An 18,825-nucleotide genomic window follows, 5' to 3' on the forward strand; every position below is an offset into this window, starting at 1 on the left:
TTTTCTTGTGTCTGTTTCTTAAGATGCCTGTCCAGTCCCAGGTTCCCAAGACATTGTTGTACTGTTTAAATGATGATGGAAATAGTTAACAATGCTGAAGGTAATCTGTCTTTATACGACACAGAATCATAGAACATACCAGTTGGAAGGGGCTCATCAGGATCATCAAGTCTCATATATGAATGATAACAATGTCCATTTTAGTGAGATGTCTCGTCTGCTTCTTTTGAATTTAAAAATTTAAATTAATTTAAAAATAAAACTAGTAAGGACAATTACTACTTCAGTCTGAAGTCCCTACTGTCTAGTAATCAAATCTGTATTTTTAGTATTTTTTAAGGTGTATTTTGTTTTGTTCTTTTTTCTGCAGTGCTCCTGATAGTCACTCTGCAGCTTGTCTTGCCTTGTTCTCACAACCTGAGTTCAGCTTCTTTTTGATTAAACTGATGATAAAATCACTGTATTGCTCTGCTTTATCCAACTTGATAAATTGAGATTTAGTGAATTTCTGCTTACCTTAATCATGTTTCCCCTCAGATTACCCTCTGTTTTGTGGATGATCATTAAGTGTCATTGTACACACTGAGGGAATATGTAATTGTAGTTGTTTGATGTAAACAACCAGTGATGGATTTAGACAAAGAGAACCTTTCCAGTACATCTCCTGCTTTAAGCAAATATACAGTAAATCTAGTAAATAGCATGGATATGCAATTTCCACCCTAGCAGAGATAGTTACCTTGTCATGGCTTGCTTAGTGTGTGAGTGGCCACCTGAAATTGTTGTATTGTCCCTGCTCATGGCATCAGATATTAGTCATGACCAAATGCACCTGCTGAAAAACAAATAATTCTTCACCGCTGTGATGTGGTTGATACTTCACCAGCAGAACTAAATTGAAGGATTTTTAAATCAGTATTGTTTGCCATTTTAATTTTGCAATTATCTGTTCATAGGCTAAAAAGTGAAATTGCCAAACAATATCCCACAACTTCTGCTTTCTGTTTCTTTCCTCTGTGATGATTTTACTACAGTATTTATAAATCATGAAGCAGCTAAGCAAAACCTAATTATGGGTTATGTCCGTATTTTCCTGTGGAATTTAGGACTGTAATCATCAAAAGGCTTTAATTGATTTGAGGGGGGATCATTCTGTGAAATTATTGTCCATCTTCCTCATCTGTTTGTTGTTGGCTGCCAGGTGAACCAACAAATATGAGGCATTCAGGTGGAAGTGAGCCTTTTATAGAGCATTCTCAACAGTACTGTGTTCTTTGGAATATTGTCCCCAGTGTTATTGGCAAATACTGTCGTAGACACTTAATGAAGTGTTATTCAAGCAAACAATGGGATCATTTTAATTCAGGGTGTTGGACTGCTCCCCGTTCCACTATCAAAAATATTTAACAAGAAAACAAATAAAATCTAACCTTCTTTACAAAGATTAATAACAGAGAAGCTAAGAAATTATAATTTAGGTCTTAAGGGCAGTTTTGCCTCCTGATCTCCATTGTCAGAGTTTGAGTGGCAGGTCTGTTCTAAAAGGGCGACTGGGATTTGGAAAATGCTGTGTTCACCAGAACTGTGGGGGTTTTGTGTGTTTGTTTGTTTTTCTTTTGGTATTGTGTAACTACTACCTTGTCAGCTTCCTAATATTATTTTACAAAATTATTTTTTAAACATGTAAAATATTTTCATCTGTACTGCTGAAATTTTTTGTTAAAGGCACTGGGAACTGCCTCATTTTAATTTTTTTTTAGACAAAGCTAATTGAATGCATGAATGCCATTGCACATAGCTGACAAAGGCAGAGCATCATTGTGAATAGGCTCTGTAAATTCTTTCCCACAGAAGTCAACGAAAGGGTCGGTTGTCCTGGGCTACGTATTTCGTCACTTAAATTTGGTGGAAATAGATTACTTTGGACTGCGCTACTGTGACCGAAGTCATCAAACAGTGAGTAAAAGACACAGCAGATTGGATTTGCCATGTATAAAATTTACCCCGTTGTGCTGTTTGCCTGTAAAGAATTAGATTGTCATACTTCCCACTGTTTCCTGGCTAGGGTTTCCAGTAATAATTTCTTTTGTTTGCAATAAAGTCTTGGAATAGCCATTAACATCTTAGATAGGAATGGAATCAAATGCTAGATGTTGTTGAAAACTAAATTAAGAAAGTACAAATAGTAAAAAATTATTATATGAAAGTAGGATTGATATTTTTTCCTCTTTAATACAGTGCCCAGAAGCTAGTGCCTGGTGCTCTGTGCTGCTCAGCCTCACTTGGTTTTGCAGTGCCTGGGAAGCATTGTCCCTGACTGCATCACTACCTGCTTCACTTGCTGCAACACCAGCTGGACACCTGCTTCAGGGTGTGTTGGACAATGACACTTTCACTCTGCCTGAACCATCTCTGTGTCCCTGAGCCCATGTTCTCTAGAGCCGCTTTGAGAGGGACTCACCCCACATATGAGGCTTCTTCCATTGGGACGTTACCATCCTAAACACACAAGGAGATGTTTCAGCCAGGCTGAGATGTTTCAACCAAAACAGGCAGTGTCATGGAGCAGCACTGTCTGCCCTGCCAAAGGCTTGTGAAGGACTGCTGCAGGCAGAGGTGAGGAGCAGGGGGTGCTCAGCAAGAGAAAACCGTGCTATATTCACAGCATGGTCTTCATACTACGTTAGAATTATGAAGAAAATAGTGCCTGGCCTATGGTTAAATTAAGTCAAGTCATTACAGTTTTAAAGCCAGTGTTTTGCGATCATAGCACTGCATAAGACCCTGTTTCACCTATATATAGTAATAAGTTATTGAATTGGCTAAGAATTTGCCAATTTCTTCTGCTATCCAGAAGTTGATCATGTAAAGACTGAATTTAGAACAGTATTAAGCAGAAGATTGCTGATTGCTATGGGGAGCTACAGACTGCCCCGCTCCCTGTATATTAACTTCTGTGCCGTAGTCCAGAAATATATGAATTTGGTTCCTTGACAAGATTCTAACCATTTCATTCCATGAAGATGAAAGCCAGATTCAGCTATGAACTAAAGGTAGACTGTTAAAAATGGTGGTTTTGATTTTCTGAGGAATTTGAGGCGTGAATGAAGAGCAGGTAAGTATTTTTTGCTCTCAAAAGTTTTGCTCTCCTTTTTGCTGTGGTTGCAATTAAAATAAAAATGGCTGTTCCTGGGAATATTTCCAGAAGCATACACAGGGTGTATTTAGTGGTGTATATGAAAATATGAGTATAAAAGGGGATTGCACCTCTATTGTGGAAGGGACCCATAAAAGCACATTTGAGAGCACATCTTTGTGTTCTACTTTTTCTCCCATGTGGTGCTCCCATGGTGCAAATCTGATGTTAGCTTTAGGCTTTATCCTCTGGCCAGCCCAAAGTCAGGAAGCCACTGTGATCCTAGATTTTCCCATGGATTAGGAAAGTGTTTATCCCACTTCTGTCATTTGCCTGCTGCTCTTGCAACAACATTGGCCTTGTCTTGTGGATACGGGACCTCAGCTGTGTGCAAGCCTATGGAGTGCCCCTGCCCTGCCATGTAGATGCTGCCACAGTGACTGGCCAAGTGTGTGCTGCTGCCTTTGCACCTGGGCAGTTTTGTAACAAATGATTGCAAAAAGGCCCATTCATGTTGTTTGTCTGTGTAAGGATAAAAAGTTTATGCTCCTTCATCTGAAAAGTTCATAAAGAGCCAAACAGTGTTACTGTGTGTAGTCTTATGTGCTTTATGATGTGTGGCTTTATCCTGCTAGCTTGCTTGCTACTTTTAATGAAATCTTGTAAGCTCTTAAGAATAGGCAGTGTAATGGAAAGTTTTGACACAACAAACAACACCTTGTGCCTTAGCTGTAAACATATATTTAGTTGCATGCTGACTATGGCTAAAACTCTCTGGGCTGCTGTGGGAATCAGTCCTGTAATGGCTGGCAAAAAGCCTGGATCTGAATTTTGGATTGGATATTTTTTGGATCTACCACAGCAGATTTCCTAAGGGAAGAGGAAAAAAGTTACCTTGCTAATTAGTTTTAAAACCATGGTCTTGAGATAGTCTTGGGGAGAAAAGTGTTTGGGAGTTGAGCTACCTACTAATACATTGCTTGTGGTGGGGCAAGTTTTATTATTTGTTCAGGTTCTTTTGTCACACTATATTTAACTGAATGATGAATGAAGCAGTGTAGACAAAATTATGTATTTTAAGGAACACAAACCAGTCACAAAAGAAACATTTGTCTTATTAGGGGTTTGAAAGGGCTTGTTCAGTTGTTTTCCCCATTACTCTTGCATACTTTATCACTTCCCCGTGGTCTTTTAAGTGCTGTGTTGGTGAGCTACCTCTTATGTGGGTGGTATCATAATTCTTTTAGCACTACCAGTTGGACTCTAATGAGTGAACAAGGTTTCACTGTGTATATGAATGTGTATGAATGTGTAGCATTAAAATGGTCTCTTCCTGAACAGCCAACAAACTAATTAGCCTGTGAGAAAAGCTGGATGCAGCAAACAGATTGACAGAACTGAAGTGGCACTGGCAGAGGCACAAACAGTAGGATAAAGCATAAATTGGATGACCCTGTCTCTAGGGTAGTAATTTGGCCATATTACACAAATTTTGCTGTACTGACATTCCAGGCTTCCCCAAACTCTCCACAGTAAAAGGACAATATTCAAATGGAAAAATCAAGTTCTGGAAGATTACAAGTTGCTGTCAGAATAGCATTACCTATACCTACTAAGTGCTCTGAACAAGACAGGTCTCCAAAGGAGCAACAAAATGTATCTTCTTATAATCAGTTAAAATACAAATTTTAATAATGAATTAAAAAATCCATGGTATAAAACCACCCCCCAGTGAACAGATGGGTTCAGATAATGCTGTGTGTTGTCAGTAGTGTTTCCTAATCTCTTAGTGCCTCTGTTGACAAACTGCATGGTACTTCTTTTCATGTGGTATTTGAGTAACTTTCTTTGTGGTGCAAATTCTTTAAAAGAAAGACCAATTTTCTTTGAGTGTCACCAAATCCATTACTAGGCTTCATCTAACCTTCACCCGAGCCTTTTGCATTACTGCAGAGAGTGCTGGCACCCAAATTAGTGTAAGTTGACACCAGGTACTCTCCTCCATTGGTTCTCAATGTGGATAGTCAGCTGGGTCTTCCAGGAGAGGGCATTTGTGTCTTCTGCTTCATCTCCCAGGACTTTGTGCCCCTTCTGCTATTCTTAGGTGAGACACAATCACCAGAATATGTGTAGCAGAAGCTGAGAGTGGCTTAGGAGACTGTCCAGAATCACAGAATCATTAGGGTTGGAAGGGACCTCTGGAGATCACCCAGTCCAACCCCCTGACAAAGCAGAGTGACCTGGAGCAGGTGACACAGGAACACATCCAGATGAGTTTGGGATGTCTCCAGAGGGGGAAACTCCACGCTCTTCCTGGGCAGCTGTTCCAGTGCTCTGCCACCCTCTATGGAAAAAAGTTCTTACTCATATTGAGGTGGAACTCCTTGTGTTTCAGTTTATGGCCATTGCTCCTTGTCCTGTCACTGAGCACCACTGAAAGGAGTCTGCACCATCCTCCTGGCACCCACCTTGCAGATATTTATTTGTATTAATGAGATCCCCTCACAGTCTTCTCTTCTCCAAACTAAACAAGCCCAGCTCTTACCTGTCGTTATAAAAGAAATGCTCCAGACCCCTCGTCATCTCTGTGACTCTTCAGTGGACCCTGTCTAGTAGCTCCTTGTCTCTCTTGCACTAAGGAGCCAAGAACTGGATAAAGTTATCCAGATGTGGCCTCACTAGGACTGGGCAGAGGAGCAGGATTATCTCCCTCAACTTGCTGGCCATTCTGTTCCCACTACAGTCTCTCATTCCTTTAGCATTTGGGGAAAACAGTGGCCCAGGGGTGTATTTCTCCAGAGGCTGGTGAACTGGTGGTGGGAGGGCTATCCTGCCACTCTCACTGCTGGTTCCTGCTGTGCTGCAGATCCCAGGTGCTCTCCACCCAGTCCCTTTGCTACTGCCTTTATGGCTTTGCCAGAGGTGTGTAGGATAGCCAAGCTAGTTACTGGTCTGGAAGATGCCGGTGTTTCCCTGAGGTACACAAAAGGCAGAGATAGCAATTTTAATACATGGTATGTCAGGAAAAGAGGAGCGGAATTTGATCAGGGAAAGGGTACTTCTGAAGTCCAAAGGTGTTCCCTTGAGAAATGCCAAAAGAATCATGCTATAAACAAAAAACTGTACAGCAGGCTGTGATGTAAATATTCTTATTTTTTTTACCTGATAGTGCTAATCTGAGCCATTATAATCAGATTGCATCCTGATGCCCTCCTAGGGCTCTAAGAGGAGAAATATAAATACAGAAGGACATATCATGATATTTATTCATATTGCACTATGCCCCCAGACCCTGCAATGTAGGTATGTCTTTCTCCCCTGCTAAGAGGAAGCTCTGTTTGAGCACACAACCTGAGAGCACAGCAGGTAGGAGGTAACCCATGGCAATAGAGGGAATTAATGTCATACAAGGTAGAGCATATTTTATCCTCAAGATCGTAGAAAAAAAATTAAATTGCACTTAGCTTGTGTTCCGTTGAATGGATTTTTTTTCTTTTTATGGGTTTTTATACTCATCCCCAAGCGCGAAATACTAAAATATCTAGGAGGAAAGAGAACTGGTGTGTGTGTTAAGTTAGATGTTATAGCCAGTGGAAAGAAAATGGAAACTGATAAAGTTGAGTAGAAACAAGAAATTTTAGGAGAATAATAATGGAAGAAAACAACCGACACAAAGCTGATGGTCAGGTGAATTAGTGGTAGTAAGAAAAAACTTCTATAGTGCAGCAGAGATCAGTTCATTGATATGATACTAAATATAACCTATATAACTTCAGATTCTGAAAACAAAGATAGAAGCATTAAATACATATTTCTGTGTAGGAATTGCCTGAAACTTTTTATATTTCTTATATAAATAGGGACATCCTGAACTCAGCAGATTGAGGTTCTTTGCACTGAAACATTTGCAGGAAAAATCTGACAGAGCAATTTCAGTTCTTAGTGCTGTCTTAGGTTGTGGGAAAATCTTGCTAATTTCAGATTATAAGTGAAAAATGACACATTTTCTCTTCAAAGTTGTGTTTCTTCCTGTTGCAAATGTGATCAAAAACTGACGCATGTGGCAGGATAGATACAGGTTTGTAAGAATCCAGTTAAGACAGTCTAGCATTTAGTTTGAAGTTGATAGATCTTTCTGCACCAGACACTTCATTGATTGATACTACAGCAAACATTTCAACCTAGTTAATATTTTGTTTCAAGCAGGTTCATGGAATTTGACCCAAGTTTAACCTTATGCAGATACGAAAAATTAAGATTCTAGGTTTGTGGTAAAGTTCTTGCAGGCACTTAATAGGGCTAAATATGAAATACTGCATGGAGCTTGGATGGATGCTGCTTACATACCTGACGGCTTGTATTGGGAGCCAGATTTGTAAAAGTACAAAGAACAAAAGAGCCCATTTGTTCTTTATGCTGTACTTGAAAACATATATTTCTTTAAATGTAATTTCTACCTAAAATTTAAAAGGGAGTTATTTTCTTTAATAAGACTGTACCTTTTTAATCAGTCTTAGTAAATAAAAAAATATTTAATACTATATATGTTTGTAAAGAACAATTAGTAAACTACTCCCTTTAGTAACTGGATAGTTGCATTGGTTAAGTCTATTAAAAAGTGATTTTTCCCCCATTTCTTCTGTAAATGTTAAATATTTCTTTTAGATTTGCAGCATCGGTCCCTTGCAGTTAGGTGAGGAGGTGCTGGTCCTCCAACTTTCTGCAACAGTGGTGATCTGTTTGCAAGCCTGTGCAGGGAGGGCACAGGTGGGAGAGCACTGGAGAGTGTCACAGTGGCTGCCAGGAGGTGAAAAGGGTGAAGGCAGTGTGTCGGAGCTTCCTTGGCATTCACCACTCTGGGGTTTGTTGTCAGCAACTGCTGTGCAAGTACATTGGATTAATGAGACTGTTTTTTGTTCCGTTGTCTTGGCACTTCAGTGTTTCAGCTTTGCAGCGTAACTGTACCTGACGCTGTTTGTCCATCTGTACGAGCATTTAACAAGTATCTAACACACATAACTGTGTAGCTGTGCCTAGGTGTGCTCGCAGAGCCCCAGTGTTGGGGTTCTTGGATCTCTAAATATTCTTATCTTTACTGTCTGGCTTCGGCTTGAGAAATGCCTTTGCATTACCCATGAAATTCCATTCATCTCTGGCTTGTAAATAAAATGTTAGAAATCTCCCGCTCCTCCCTCACCTCTTGCATTCTTCAGGAAAATTTTGGCAGCCTTTGAAATAATAAATAGCTGCACGGTGATTTTAAGTGTGGGTTTGTGCTATGGCCACAGTGCTGAATACTCACTGGCGAAATGAGAAGGCAAATGAGATTCTTGTCTCTTCTCCACCACACTCAAGTGTTTAATCTCACCTGTGCTGATCTCAAGACCTGTGGCACTCACAGAAAAACATGTTTTCTCATGCCAGCTGATAATTATTTTTACTAGCACACCAGCAGCACTCTCTCTTCCAGGGCTGAGAATGCAGTTCCTCCTGTCAGTTCAGTATGAGGGAAGGAGAAAGAAAAGGTTAAGTGATATGAATAACCAACTGTTCTTGTTAATTTTCAAAGTTAAGTAACTAATTTCCATAATTGTTTGTCTCGCAGTACTGGCTGGACCCTGCAAAGACCCTCGCCGAACATAAAGAATTGATAAACAGTATGTATTTAATTTGAATTTAAAGGACAATGATGAAGTAACAATGTTCCATCTACACAGTCTGCACAATATCTCTATTCTAGTCACAACAGATTTATAGTTCTTAACAAGTTCTTCGCTGTATCAAAATTTCACACGTGGATTACACAAAGTATTGTTTAACAGTGTCATTATTGTCCAAAGACTTTACTGTGCTTAGATTTTGTTTTAGGCTAATAAGTGGTGTTATTCCTAACTTGTATAATTTGTTTTTTAGCAGCTGTGATGCCTCTGTCTTGCTTAGCATAGCATAACTAACTTAGATTCTCTTCTGCTTCTTAAAATAAAAGTTGTGCCTCCTACTGATAATCAATTTTATTCTATTACTGTCAATCTTCAGATATTGCACATGCTAGATCTGTTGTATTTACTACAATTAAAGAATGGTATTTAAAGATTTTTAAAGAAGATGTAGAAGTGGAGCATGCATGAAATAAATATAACTGTAAGAATTTTGCTATGGAGTTACCTGAATAACAGAAGAGTAATGTTTTTAAAAGGTGTATTAGAAGGACTTTTCCAAATATTTCTAAATCTTATTGGCATATAAATAAAGATGCTCCATAAAGATATTTGGAAATGTGGAAGGGATTAGTATTCAGCATTAGTATATATGACAGGGAATCACATTTCATGCACAATTACATTTTTCAAAAAGCTTCAGTGGAAAAAATACTTAAACATCAAAATCAAGCAGCAAAAAAATTATCTTAGAAAAATAGCAATTTGGCAATGAAAACTAAATTGAAATATTCAAAATAAACAAAAATTCAAAGTAGACGGACAAGATGTGAATGATTAAAATATTAAAAAAGAATAATAAAAATTGTTTGTATCCCCTTATGTGTTATGAGTGTTGATGCAGGGATTTGCTGTGTGAATGTAATTTTCTTTCTGAAAATTTCAAGTTTCATAAAATGTTAAGATAGGCTTATTAGTAGCTGTTTTGTAGTCACCTAGGAACAATTCATACCAATTAGCAATCCATGATCTCTCACTTTTACACCAAATCTTTTTCCTGCAGCTGGACCACCATACACTCTGTATTTTGGCATTAAATTTTATGCAGAGGATCCATGTAAACTTAAGGAAGAAATAACAAGGTACAGTATTTAATAAAAACATAGTTTGTTGATCTTAGGCTAGCAGTACTATTCAGCCAGGTGCATATTGTTGTGGTGTGCGAAGGGTTTTGTTTTTTGGTTTTTTTTTTTCTTGAACAACTGAATGTTTTTGCTTGAACATTAGTATGTAGGAAGATAATTGTGATCAACTTCACAGTGGTTGATAATGACAACTGTTAGGAAGCCCAAGAAGAAAATAAATTCTCTAGTCTATCAAAAATCAAGGGGCCTTGATGTGCATGTTTGGGAGTGGGTTTTTTGGTTTTTTGGTTTGGTTTGGCTTTTTTTCAGTAATGCATTGCGACCACTGCATTTATGCTATGCTATAACCAAGGTTAGAGTTTACTTGGATATCAGATATAAATAATAGGGAATTATTATCTTTATTTGCCATAGCTTAAATTCCAGACCTGTTTTTCAAGGGGATTTCTTTTGGTCTTAAATATATATCTGAAGGAAATGGAAAAGTTGCATGCCTCTGATTCTTTTACCTAAGCCTGTCCTCTGCAAAGTATGAGGATGCCCGAAGTAGCACATGCACACGTACATGCTTGCACACAGACACAAACACATGGTTATCTGAACTCTCTCACAGTTTTGGAGTTTTCTGTTTATTTATTAAATGTCTCGGAAAATTAATTTTAGGTTCAAAAGGAAATTTGAGAATTTGGGTAGGTAGGCATACAAAATTAGTGTGCTGGCTTGCACTAACAAATGCCAAAATACTTTTGATATCCTAAGAATGTGACACAAGAGGATTCATTAGAATGCACGCAAGGTTTTTAATCTTCCTAAATCAAAAGTTGCAGCACAGGCAGAATTTTTTTCTTACTCCAGAGTGAGAAAATTCTTTTGTTTCCATACTGGCACAACAGGAATGGAAGTCTCCAATGTAACAAGACCCAGGCTGTCCTAGGCTGGTAAAAATAATAAACACTGTGACTTGGCAGTTAAAAGAGCATAAGCTGGCAGCTTTGGGATGCCCCTGCACTGTGGAAATTTGGTGGCATTTTCTTGTACTTTCCCAGAAGAAATCCTGCTCACAGGGAGAGACAAGTGTCCCTGGGAAAGGGAACTTTGGCCACAGAACCTGTTATGATTGCCTCCCAGGAGGCAGGGTGGAGATAGGGGCTAGATTTTCACAAGTTCTTCCTTTGCCCTGTGATAAGGCCAGCCAGTGATCTGCACTGCTGATTAGGTGTGCAAATCCAGTCAAGATATGTTGGAGTGTCATTAGGAAGCCTCTGGTCATGACTTGACAGTGTTTGGTCATGCAGAACTGGACCCTTGGGTGGTACAGAGGGACAGCCTAGGAAAGTGGTATGATGGTATTGTCAGTCTTCTGTGAAACACATTGAATAGTCAACTGCCTTCCACATCTATGAGCACCTATTCCCATAGGCTCTTAAGTCTTGGAAGGAAGGCTTTTTTTTCTTTTTTTTTTCCTCATGAAAACAGCAGTAGTAGTAGTAATAACAATAACATTGTTAATAATAATAATAATAGTAATGATAATATCACCATTTCCTTAGAATAATTTGAGTTGGAAGGGACTCTTAAAGGTCCTTCCACTTAAGAGGCATTAAAGGCCCTCTTTTCCTTTATAACAATAATAATAATGTTCTGCCTAATTGTGTAATTCCAGTGATCTGTTAACTGCTTCATACTAAGCGAAGTGTTTCTTTAGAGCATGTATTTTTTACTTTAATGGGCATGAGAGCTAACTCTGTTGTTATTAGATTCTGATTACCTACACGATTACTCTTTGCAAATAATGAAAACCTGTCAGATTTGTAATTGCTTTGCAGCAGAATCTGTCTGGCTTGTTGGCAAAAGCTAACACTGTGGTGTTTGCTGGATGTGTTTGCTAGAGAAAACTTGCAATTAGGTACTCTAATATATGCATGACAAACATGACAGCACACAAGATGAGAATGCTTTAGCTATAGGGATGGACAAAAGGCCTGGTTTAGCAAAGAGCTCAGTGGCTTCAGTGAGAATTGAGATTGCTTACCTTAAGGGAGTCACTTAAGCAACTTAACAGTCCATGATGCAGATATATTTTGAAGGTTCCTATGCTACTTTATTTTGAGACTACAGAAATACAGGTACCTGCTCCAAGGATAATATATTCCTACTCTGCTTCCAGGCTCTGCTTTATAAAGGTGGAGAAATGCTAACAAGAAGTATGGGTGCGCATGAGAAATGCATTTCATTATAGAAAGATGATACGTATGTCACAGAAGATGTAAAATCCTCTTGGTCATTATAATAATTCATACAGGGAAGATTTGTCTAGGTAGGATGGCAAACATACACTAGAAGCAGGACTGAGGTATTGCTTAGAGTGAGGAAACACTGAGTGTCCGCACTTTTTGTTGCCCAGGAAATTCCCAGGAAATTCTGCAAATGCCCATTTCCTCTAAGGTAGACAACATTATACCATTTTTTAGAGGATGCAGATTCCTACTATAACATCTGTCACAGCATGAATTCTGGGTGAAATCATTAATCAGAAAGACATGGGTATCTTTATTCAGAGGCTCATCTGATAAAGTCTAGAAAATTTGGTTGGACCTTAAGTTTTCTGAGTCAGATATCATGTAACTGCAGTTTGTAAAGTTCTCTGAAATCAGTGTAGGTAAACTCTGAACTTACAGATCATTCCATGATGTTTTCATAAATTACTTGTACTAACACAGAATAAATTATTTGCAGAGCAGCTGAATGGCTCTATGTAGATAAAACTGAACTAGTGAATAATGGAAAAGCTATATGTTTGTAGGGTTAGACCTTTTTTTTTTTCTGTAAGAAATGGCTTTCATTGTATTTTTACATTTTGTAGGAAATCAGTGGAAGAAATTAACTTAGGATGATGTGAAACACTGCATAAATCTGTTGTAATAAAACCAGACAAAAGCCAAGTAGTGTTTAAAAGATTTCTTTTAAATCATTATGGAAAGTTGCCAAACTGCAGGCCCTTTATATAATGGCTTGCTATCTTGTCTGTTCCATCTGCTTTGTGCATATTGATTCATTCTAAGTGGTCTCATCTTTATCAAGTGTAGAAGCAGGTTATGACTTTAAAAATTACATTTTCATCCCTGCTATCTCTATTCCAAGCAGGAGAGCACCCTGTGCTATGACAGATACAGTTGACTGCTGACGGCACACCCATCCATCTTTTTCATGGCTCCATCAAACCTACCTGCTGCATTGTAGTTGATACGGTGTTATGCAGAGAGGAAATATTTGAGTAAGGAAGCATCAAATACCCAGTCCTCCTTTACACTGATCCAGTGATGAGGTTAAACTTTTGCCCTTTGATAGGTTTCATGTTCAATTTTTCTGATTCCTATCCCTCTTCCTCACTTCCTGACTGCTCTATGAAAGTCAAAAGATGGAAATGACATTTTAGGGAGATAATTAATTTAATTGCACCTTCACAGTATAAGCAGATTGGAAAAGCAGGGAGTGCTCCCTTTCCTGGGTTCTTTCATTGGCTTAATCTTAGTTGTTACTTCAGGGCCAATATTGGAAGTCATTCAGAGAGGAATACAGGTATTTACTGTCACATAGTTATGGTACATGGTATGTGCACAGTAAATAGGATGATTATGTAATATTAATTGGACTTGGAATAACAACTTTGTTCTATCTCTGTGTTTTAGGTATCAGTTTTTCTTGCAAGTAAAGCAAGATGTTCTTCAGGGCCGTTTGCCTTGTCCAATCAACACTGCAGCACAGCTGGGAGCATACATCATTCAGTGTAAGTTCTCCTGGCCCAATGAGAGCTTATTTCTTTCAATCCTGCGTTGTGATTAATTTTAAGTGATGACTTGAAGAGATCATTAACACTTTATGCATTCATGTACAAACAGAAGTAGTGTGACTGATTTCACTTAAAGAGCTGTAAATAAATAACCATTCTGAATGGATAATGCAATATGGAAGTTAATGTAAAGAAGAAACTTTAAGTCAGTTTGAAGACTCTCCTAAACAGTCTTTGCTTTGCTGGGGAATATGTTAAAAAGTACTCAAGACTTTATGACTTTGGATTACATGAAGAGTATGACAAAACCTTCATCAAGAGATTTACACATTTCAAAGGCTATTGGCAGCCTCATATCACAAAATCTGGGAAATAAAATATTATCTCAAAAATTACATTATGTCTGTATGAATGCATGTTTACTTAATGGGAGGACGTGATTTGACCTGAAGTGAAGAATTTTAATTTTATTTAGTATTTATCTACATTCATCTATCTATAGAGATCTTTTCAGAAGTAGATGTTATATCCTGCTTCCTTAATAGAATTAGCAATCAATTAGAAAGGAGTTGTCTGTCTACTGGAACTGTTCTTCTCTTTCCACTACAGCGCAAGATCTACATTCAAACACAATTGGTAACCAAAAATTGTGTGAAGAGCCATCCTGGGACCTCTATCTGCAATTTCTTCTGTGTTAAATTTAGATTTGTCTAAAGTGATACATATCAAGAAAACATTCTTTGTATTATTGGTGTTAAAGTATGACTCAACAACACTTAATATAACATAAAAAATACTCCTCCTTTTATATACATTTTAGAATGACAAGGCAGAATAACTTGTGTGTGAAATGGGAATGGGCATAATACAGGATTTCATGGTGGATTATATGTGCATCTGAAAAGCTAAAATTTCAGGCAGTATTTATTTGCATAGAATTATTTTTTACTTAATTTTGCCCTCTAAGAAATATGACATCATCCTCAGAAAAATTGTTTGCAATGCACATTTCACTTCACTGGTAGACATGCCTTCCCTGAAAAAATACTGCAAGGCTGAAGCAGGAAAATATGCAATGATGGTAGCATCTTCATTTTATTATGAGAAATGATTAAAAAGAGTAAATTCATGTCCTTTAGTAATTTTGTAAGCTGGTGAGAGCTGTTGTTTTGGTATAGTGTCCTGTTCCTGTAATTTGAATCTCAAATATTTTGTTGGAAAACAATGAGAAAGTTTATGGGCGAGAGAAAAGTTAAAGCATGGCCAAGGTTACATACAGTGAGTTAAAGTTAGTCCAGGTACTAGGAGGTGTGCATTTCCATGGGCTCTATAAAAAACTTCATCCTTGTATTTAGGGTTTGCAGTTGTTCCAAATATGTAAAAACACCTGAGAAAGGTCTGTTTCAGACACTGAACACATAATTTTTATGGAGATTTTCCAGTGAGACTTCTTAACATCCCTACTGAGCAGATCACTATCTTTTTCTAGCAGTGTCATTTCAACATTTTGGAAAGAAACATCAGTAATTAGATGAGTCTTTTCCTTCTTGGCTCTTGAAGCCTCCTTCTGGCTATGTTTTTGGCTTAGTGGGCATTGGATAGAAAGCTCCTGTAAAGTCTTTCTCAGAGAAACCCAGTGTACAGACATTACCCAGGGTTATAAAAAAAATTGAAATACTAACTTTTGCAGAGCTTCTTAGATAAGCGCAATGGTAGTTAAGATCAGTAGATGTGAGTTCTGGCCATATTTGTTTTATTATTATGTTACAACATATGAACAGACATGACTAATGTGAACAAATTCAGGGTTGCTTCAAAGAAAATTACATGGGCTATTCATCATATTATTTTTTAAGAAAAGTCTTTTGAAAGTTGTTTTTATTTTAGAAGTGAATTTGATATCCTGGAAATACACTGATATTTTATTGAAAAGGAAAGCTTGTGATTCTTCACAAGAAACAGTTACCATTAGAGGACCTTCCCTCTAGGAGTCTCAGGATATTTACCTTCATTCATATTCCCAGCTTATGCTAAAGTCCCAGCAATAGCATGGATCGGTTCTGCCAGTAATATTGCAGTTTATCATGAGAGAGATACTACAAAACTAGACTTTTTTTCTACACTTGTTTGGCACATACTGCCAAATACTCAATGCCATTGAATTTAAACTTTGCTGGCTTGGTCAAAATTTTTCCCGGCCTGTAGAAACAGTAGGTTTCCTGTCAAAGGTTCTAGCTCTTTCTAAATCTTTTCAAAATTTTTCCTGGCCTGTAGAAACAGTAGGTTTCCAGTCAAAGGTTCTAGCTCTTTCTAAATCTTTTAAAATGCGTGAAGACAATTTTTTCTTGGTTTTATGTGTGTGGGTGTGATAAGTTCTCTGTTCTTTTCCTTTTTTCTTTGTCTGACTGCCAATTAAACTGGCTGTCAATTAGAAAGCAGTGGCTGGGCACTGGATTATATAACGCATTTTTTGAGAAAAAGCACAGGTGACCTTTGCTTTCTCATTGTGTCCTGTAGCTGAGCTGGGGGACTACGACCCGTACAAGCACACCGCAGGTTACGTCTCCGAGTACCGCTTTGTCCCTGACCAGAAAGAAGAGCTGGAGGAGGCCATAGAGCGGATACACAAGACTCTGATGTAAGAATTCAGTTCTGTTGAGAATTTGGCAGGTAATACCGGACTCAGGGACGCTAGGTAGGTGGGGAGGAACAATCTGTGGTGCAGAATGGAGGTTTCTACACTTAAGAAAAGGACACAGGGAATCCAGTTATACCTCTCAGAAGCAGAAAAGATGTTACATGTTGAAGCTGTTCTTTTAGGAACTGAGTAGGACAATGATTGGAAATGTGAGGTGTCTCAGACCTAGGTACGGGTGTTTCAGAGCCATCAGTTTTAATAAAACATACGCCAGAAATTCCATTGCCATATTGCCATACATTGCCATATGTAGAGCCAAAATAGACATTTACTTGCTTATCTCCAAGTTAATGTTCCTGGTAAGTGTAAAGAAGCTTGTTCTAACAAATCCAAGTTAGGTGCAATTATGATACAACAATTTATGAAGATGAGAGCAGTAAGGACTCTTTCACGAGGGTGTTCATCACAGCCTTTGTCAAAGTAATGCAACGAGAATCAGTCACCCATCTTGTAGTAGATCAAAATTTCCTGATTCTCTTGCTATAAAGAAGCCACAGTCTAGATAAAAAGGTTAAGTAATTTTTGCCTGTAGCATTGTGTGTTAATGTTATATGTGTCTTGTTTAATGAGAATAGGTATTAACTCAGGGTCACAGCTGCTCTCTGAAAAGTTTTCCAGTAATTGGAGTCTATGCCAATTGCCACATTGACCTAAGCTTTCTCTTCCAGGGAAGAGAGTCTATTGTCAGTAATTATTTCTGTGTGGCTGCATGACAGCCTTATATTAACTGATGCATTTGAGAAAACTTACTACATATAGCTCTATGAAGTAAAAAAGTTTTTTTATTCCATTCCAATGAGAGGAAACTGAGTCACAGCTAGCTACTTTGGTTCAACGTCACAGAAGTGGTTTGTGAGACATGAGACTTGAGATGAATTGCTGTGAACAAAGCAGCCTTCATTTCTCTCTCTCAAGTTTCTGTAGTCCTTAGATTCAGAAGCCAGTGGTTGTGAAGGCAAGTGATCACTGTCATAACACTTACTGATCTGGAGCTCTGGTACTGTTCTGCTGCTTGGCTGCAGTTGAGTTTCAGGGATTTATTTAGCAGCATCAGAACAAAGAGGAAAGCCAAGGCATACTCTTTGCCACTTCAGCTCAACTGTTACCACCAGCACTACCAGCGTTGATTTCCACACAGGTGACCACAGTCTCTTCAGCTAAGAAATGTAAAGCTATAATGGAGGAGGGCATCCCAAATTGTCTCATCAGCCAGAGACATTTTAGACACAGGTTTGTGGTTTGGAAGAACTGTTTTATTCTTTCTGGATCCTAGCATGGAAACACAGTGGCGGTTTCATGTCGGTGGGGGATTTTTTTGGTGTTTGTTTTTTTTCTTTGTTCTTCAGCACAGCTGTGGCACTGTTGTCCCTTCTCCTGGTTATGTCAAGAAAAACTGGTTTTCTCTCAGGTTTGGGGTTTTTACACAGCACAATAGATATTTGGAGATTCAGTAAGGATGAAATTTTTTGAGAAAGTTTCTAAAGCAAGGAAGGTGAGGGAAGACGGTGGAGGGGGTTTCTCACTCTGCAGCCTGCCTACTGTGATTGTTGTCCCATCTACACACCAGCATGACAGCTCCAAGGTCAGAGCAGTGTTGAGATGACCTGACATTGTCAGGCATGTCTGCAAGATCAAGCAGTGACTTTGGGGCTCACGCATGAAGAGAGCAAACACTTGGTGCTGGAGGAGAGACAGAATCCCTCAGTGCAGACAAGAGAGCTGGTGTTGCACTCCTGACAGTGCCTGTTTCAGACTGCGGGAGATCTGCCACTGACTAGTGCTTGGCAAGTCAGCTACTGCTGTGTTTTGAATCAACATTTCATGCTGCCAGTGGGGCACAAGCAAAGCAAAAATGCCCCTCATATTTAGCTTTAAAAGTTAGTTTTAGAGGTTGTTTAGGGCTTCAAGTGGCACTCAGGTGCCCTTTGTCCATGTAAAGGGGTGTGTGTGTCTATGTGCTAGCTGCATAGCTGTCACTTTGCCAGCCCTGTCATTCCCACTGGCAAAGACTGCTTTAGTTTTGGGATGTGTGATGCTGAGGAGAGTTTGTGTTGTTACACACAATAAAAATGAAACACCCTTTGTACTAACAGGAGTTCTTTCTGTCCCTGACAGTCCTTCATCCTTTCACGTTCTGGCTTTTCCATCTGCTTTCGGGAGGACTTCTACCTCTGGCTTCCATCTGCTTCCTTCAGAAGCTCCAGGCCACATCTTTGCTTCCTTCAATATTTTTGCAAATTTGTTTTCTAAAATATGATGTATTACTGTGAAAGTACTTATAAAAATACACTCAAATACAAACATTTATTTGACATTTGAGCCTTTTGGTCCTTTCAGAGGCAGGTGGAAATAGAGGAATAAGTGCACCAGCATTTCCCTATGCCTGGTCAGTAAGGAAA

General features: G+C 38.6%; 1 protein-coding gene across 4 annotated transcripts in view; it reads left to right on the forward strand.

The window, feature by feature from the left end:
* Positions 1-18,825, forward strand: part of EPB41L4A (erythrocyte membrane protein band 4.1 like 4A) — a 127,075-nt gene that overhangs the window by 47,997 nt on the left and 60,253 nt on the right. For all 4 annotated transcript variants that reach the window (XM_063421796.1, XM_063421797.1, XM_063421798.1 and 1 more), the window contains exons 3-7: positions 1,852-1,956; positions 8,742-8,793; positions 9,857-9,935; positions 13,628-13,725; positions 16,246-16,366. In XM_063421796.1, the coding sequence (XP_063277866.1) occupies positions 1,852-1,956; positions 8,742-8,793; positions 9,857-9,935; positions 13,628-13,725; positions 16,246-16,366 (455 nt within the window). The remainder of the gene's footprint in view (positions 1-1,851; positions 1,957-8,741; positions 8,794-9,856; positions 9,936-13,627; positions 13,726-16,245; positions 16,367-18,825) is intronic.

This window comes from Prinia subflava, chromosome Z (assembly GCF_021018805.1).
Source record: "Prinia subflava isolate CZ2003 ecotype Zambia chromosome Z, Cam_Psub_1.2, whole genome shotgun sequence".
In the NCBI taxonomy this organism is placed as follows: domain Eukaryota; kingdom Metazoa; phylum Chordata; class Aves; order Passeriformes; family Cisticolidae; genus Prinia; species Prinia subflava.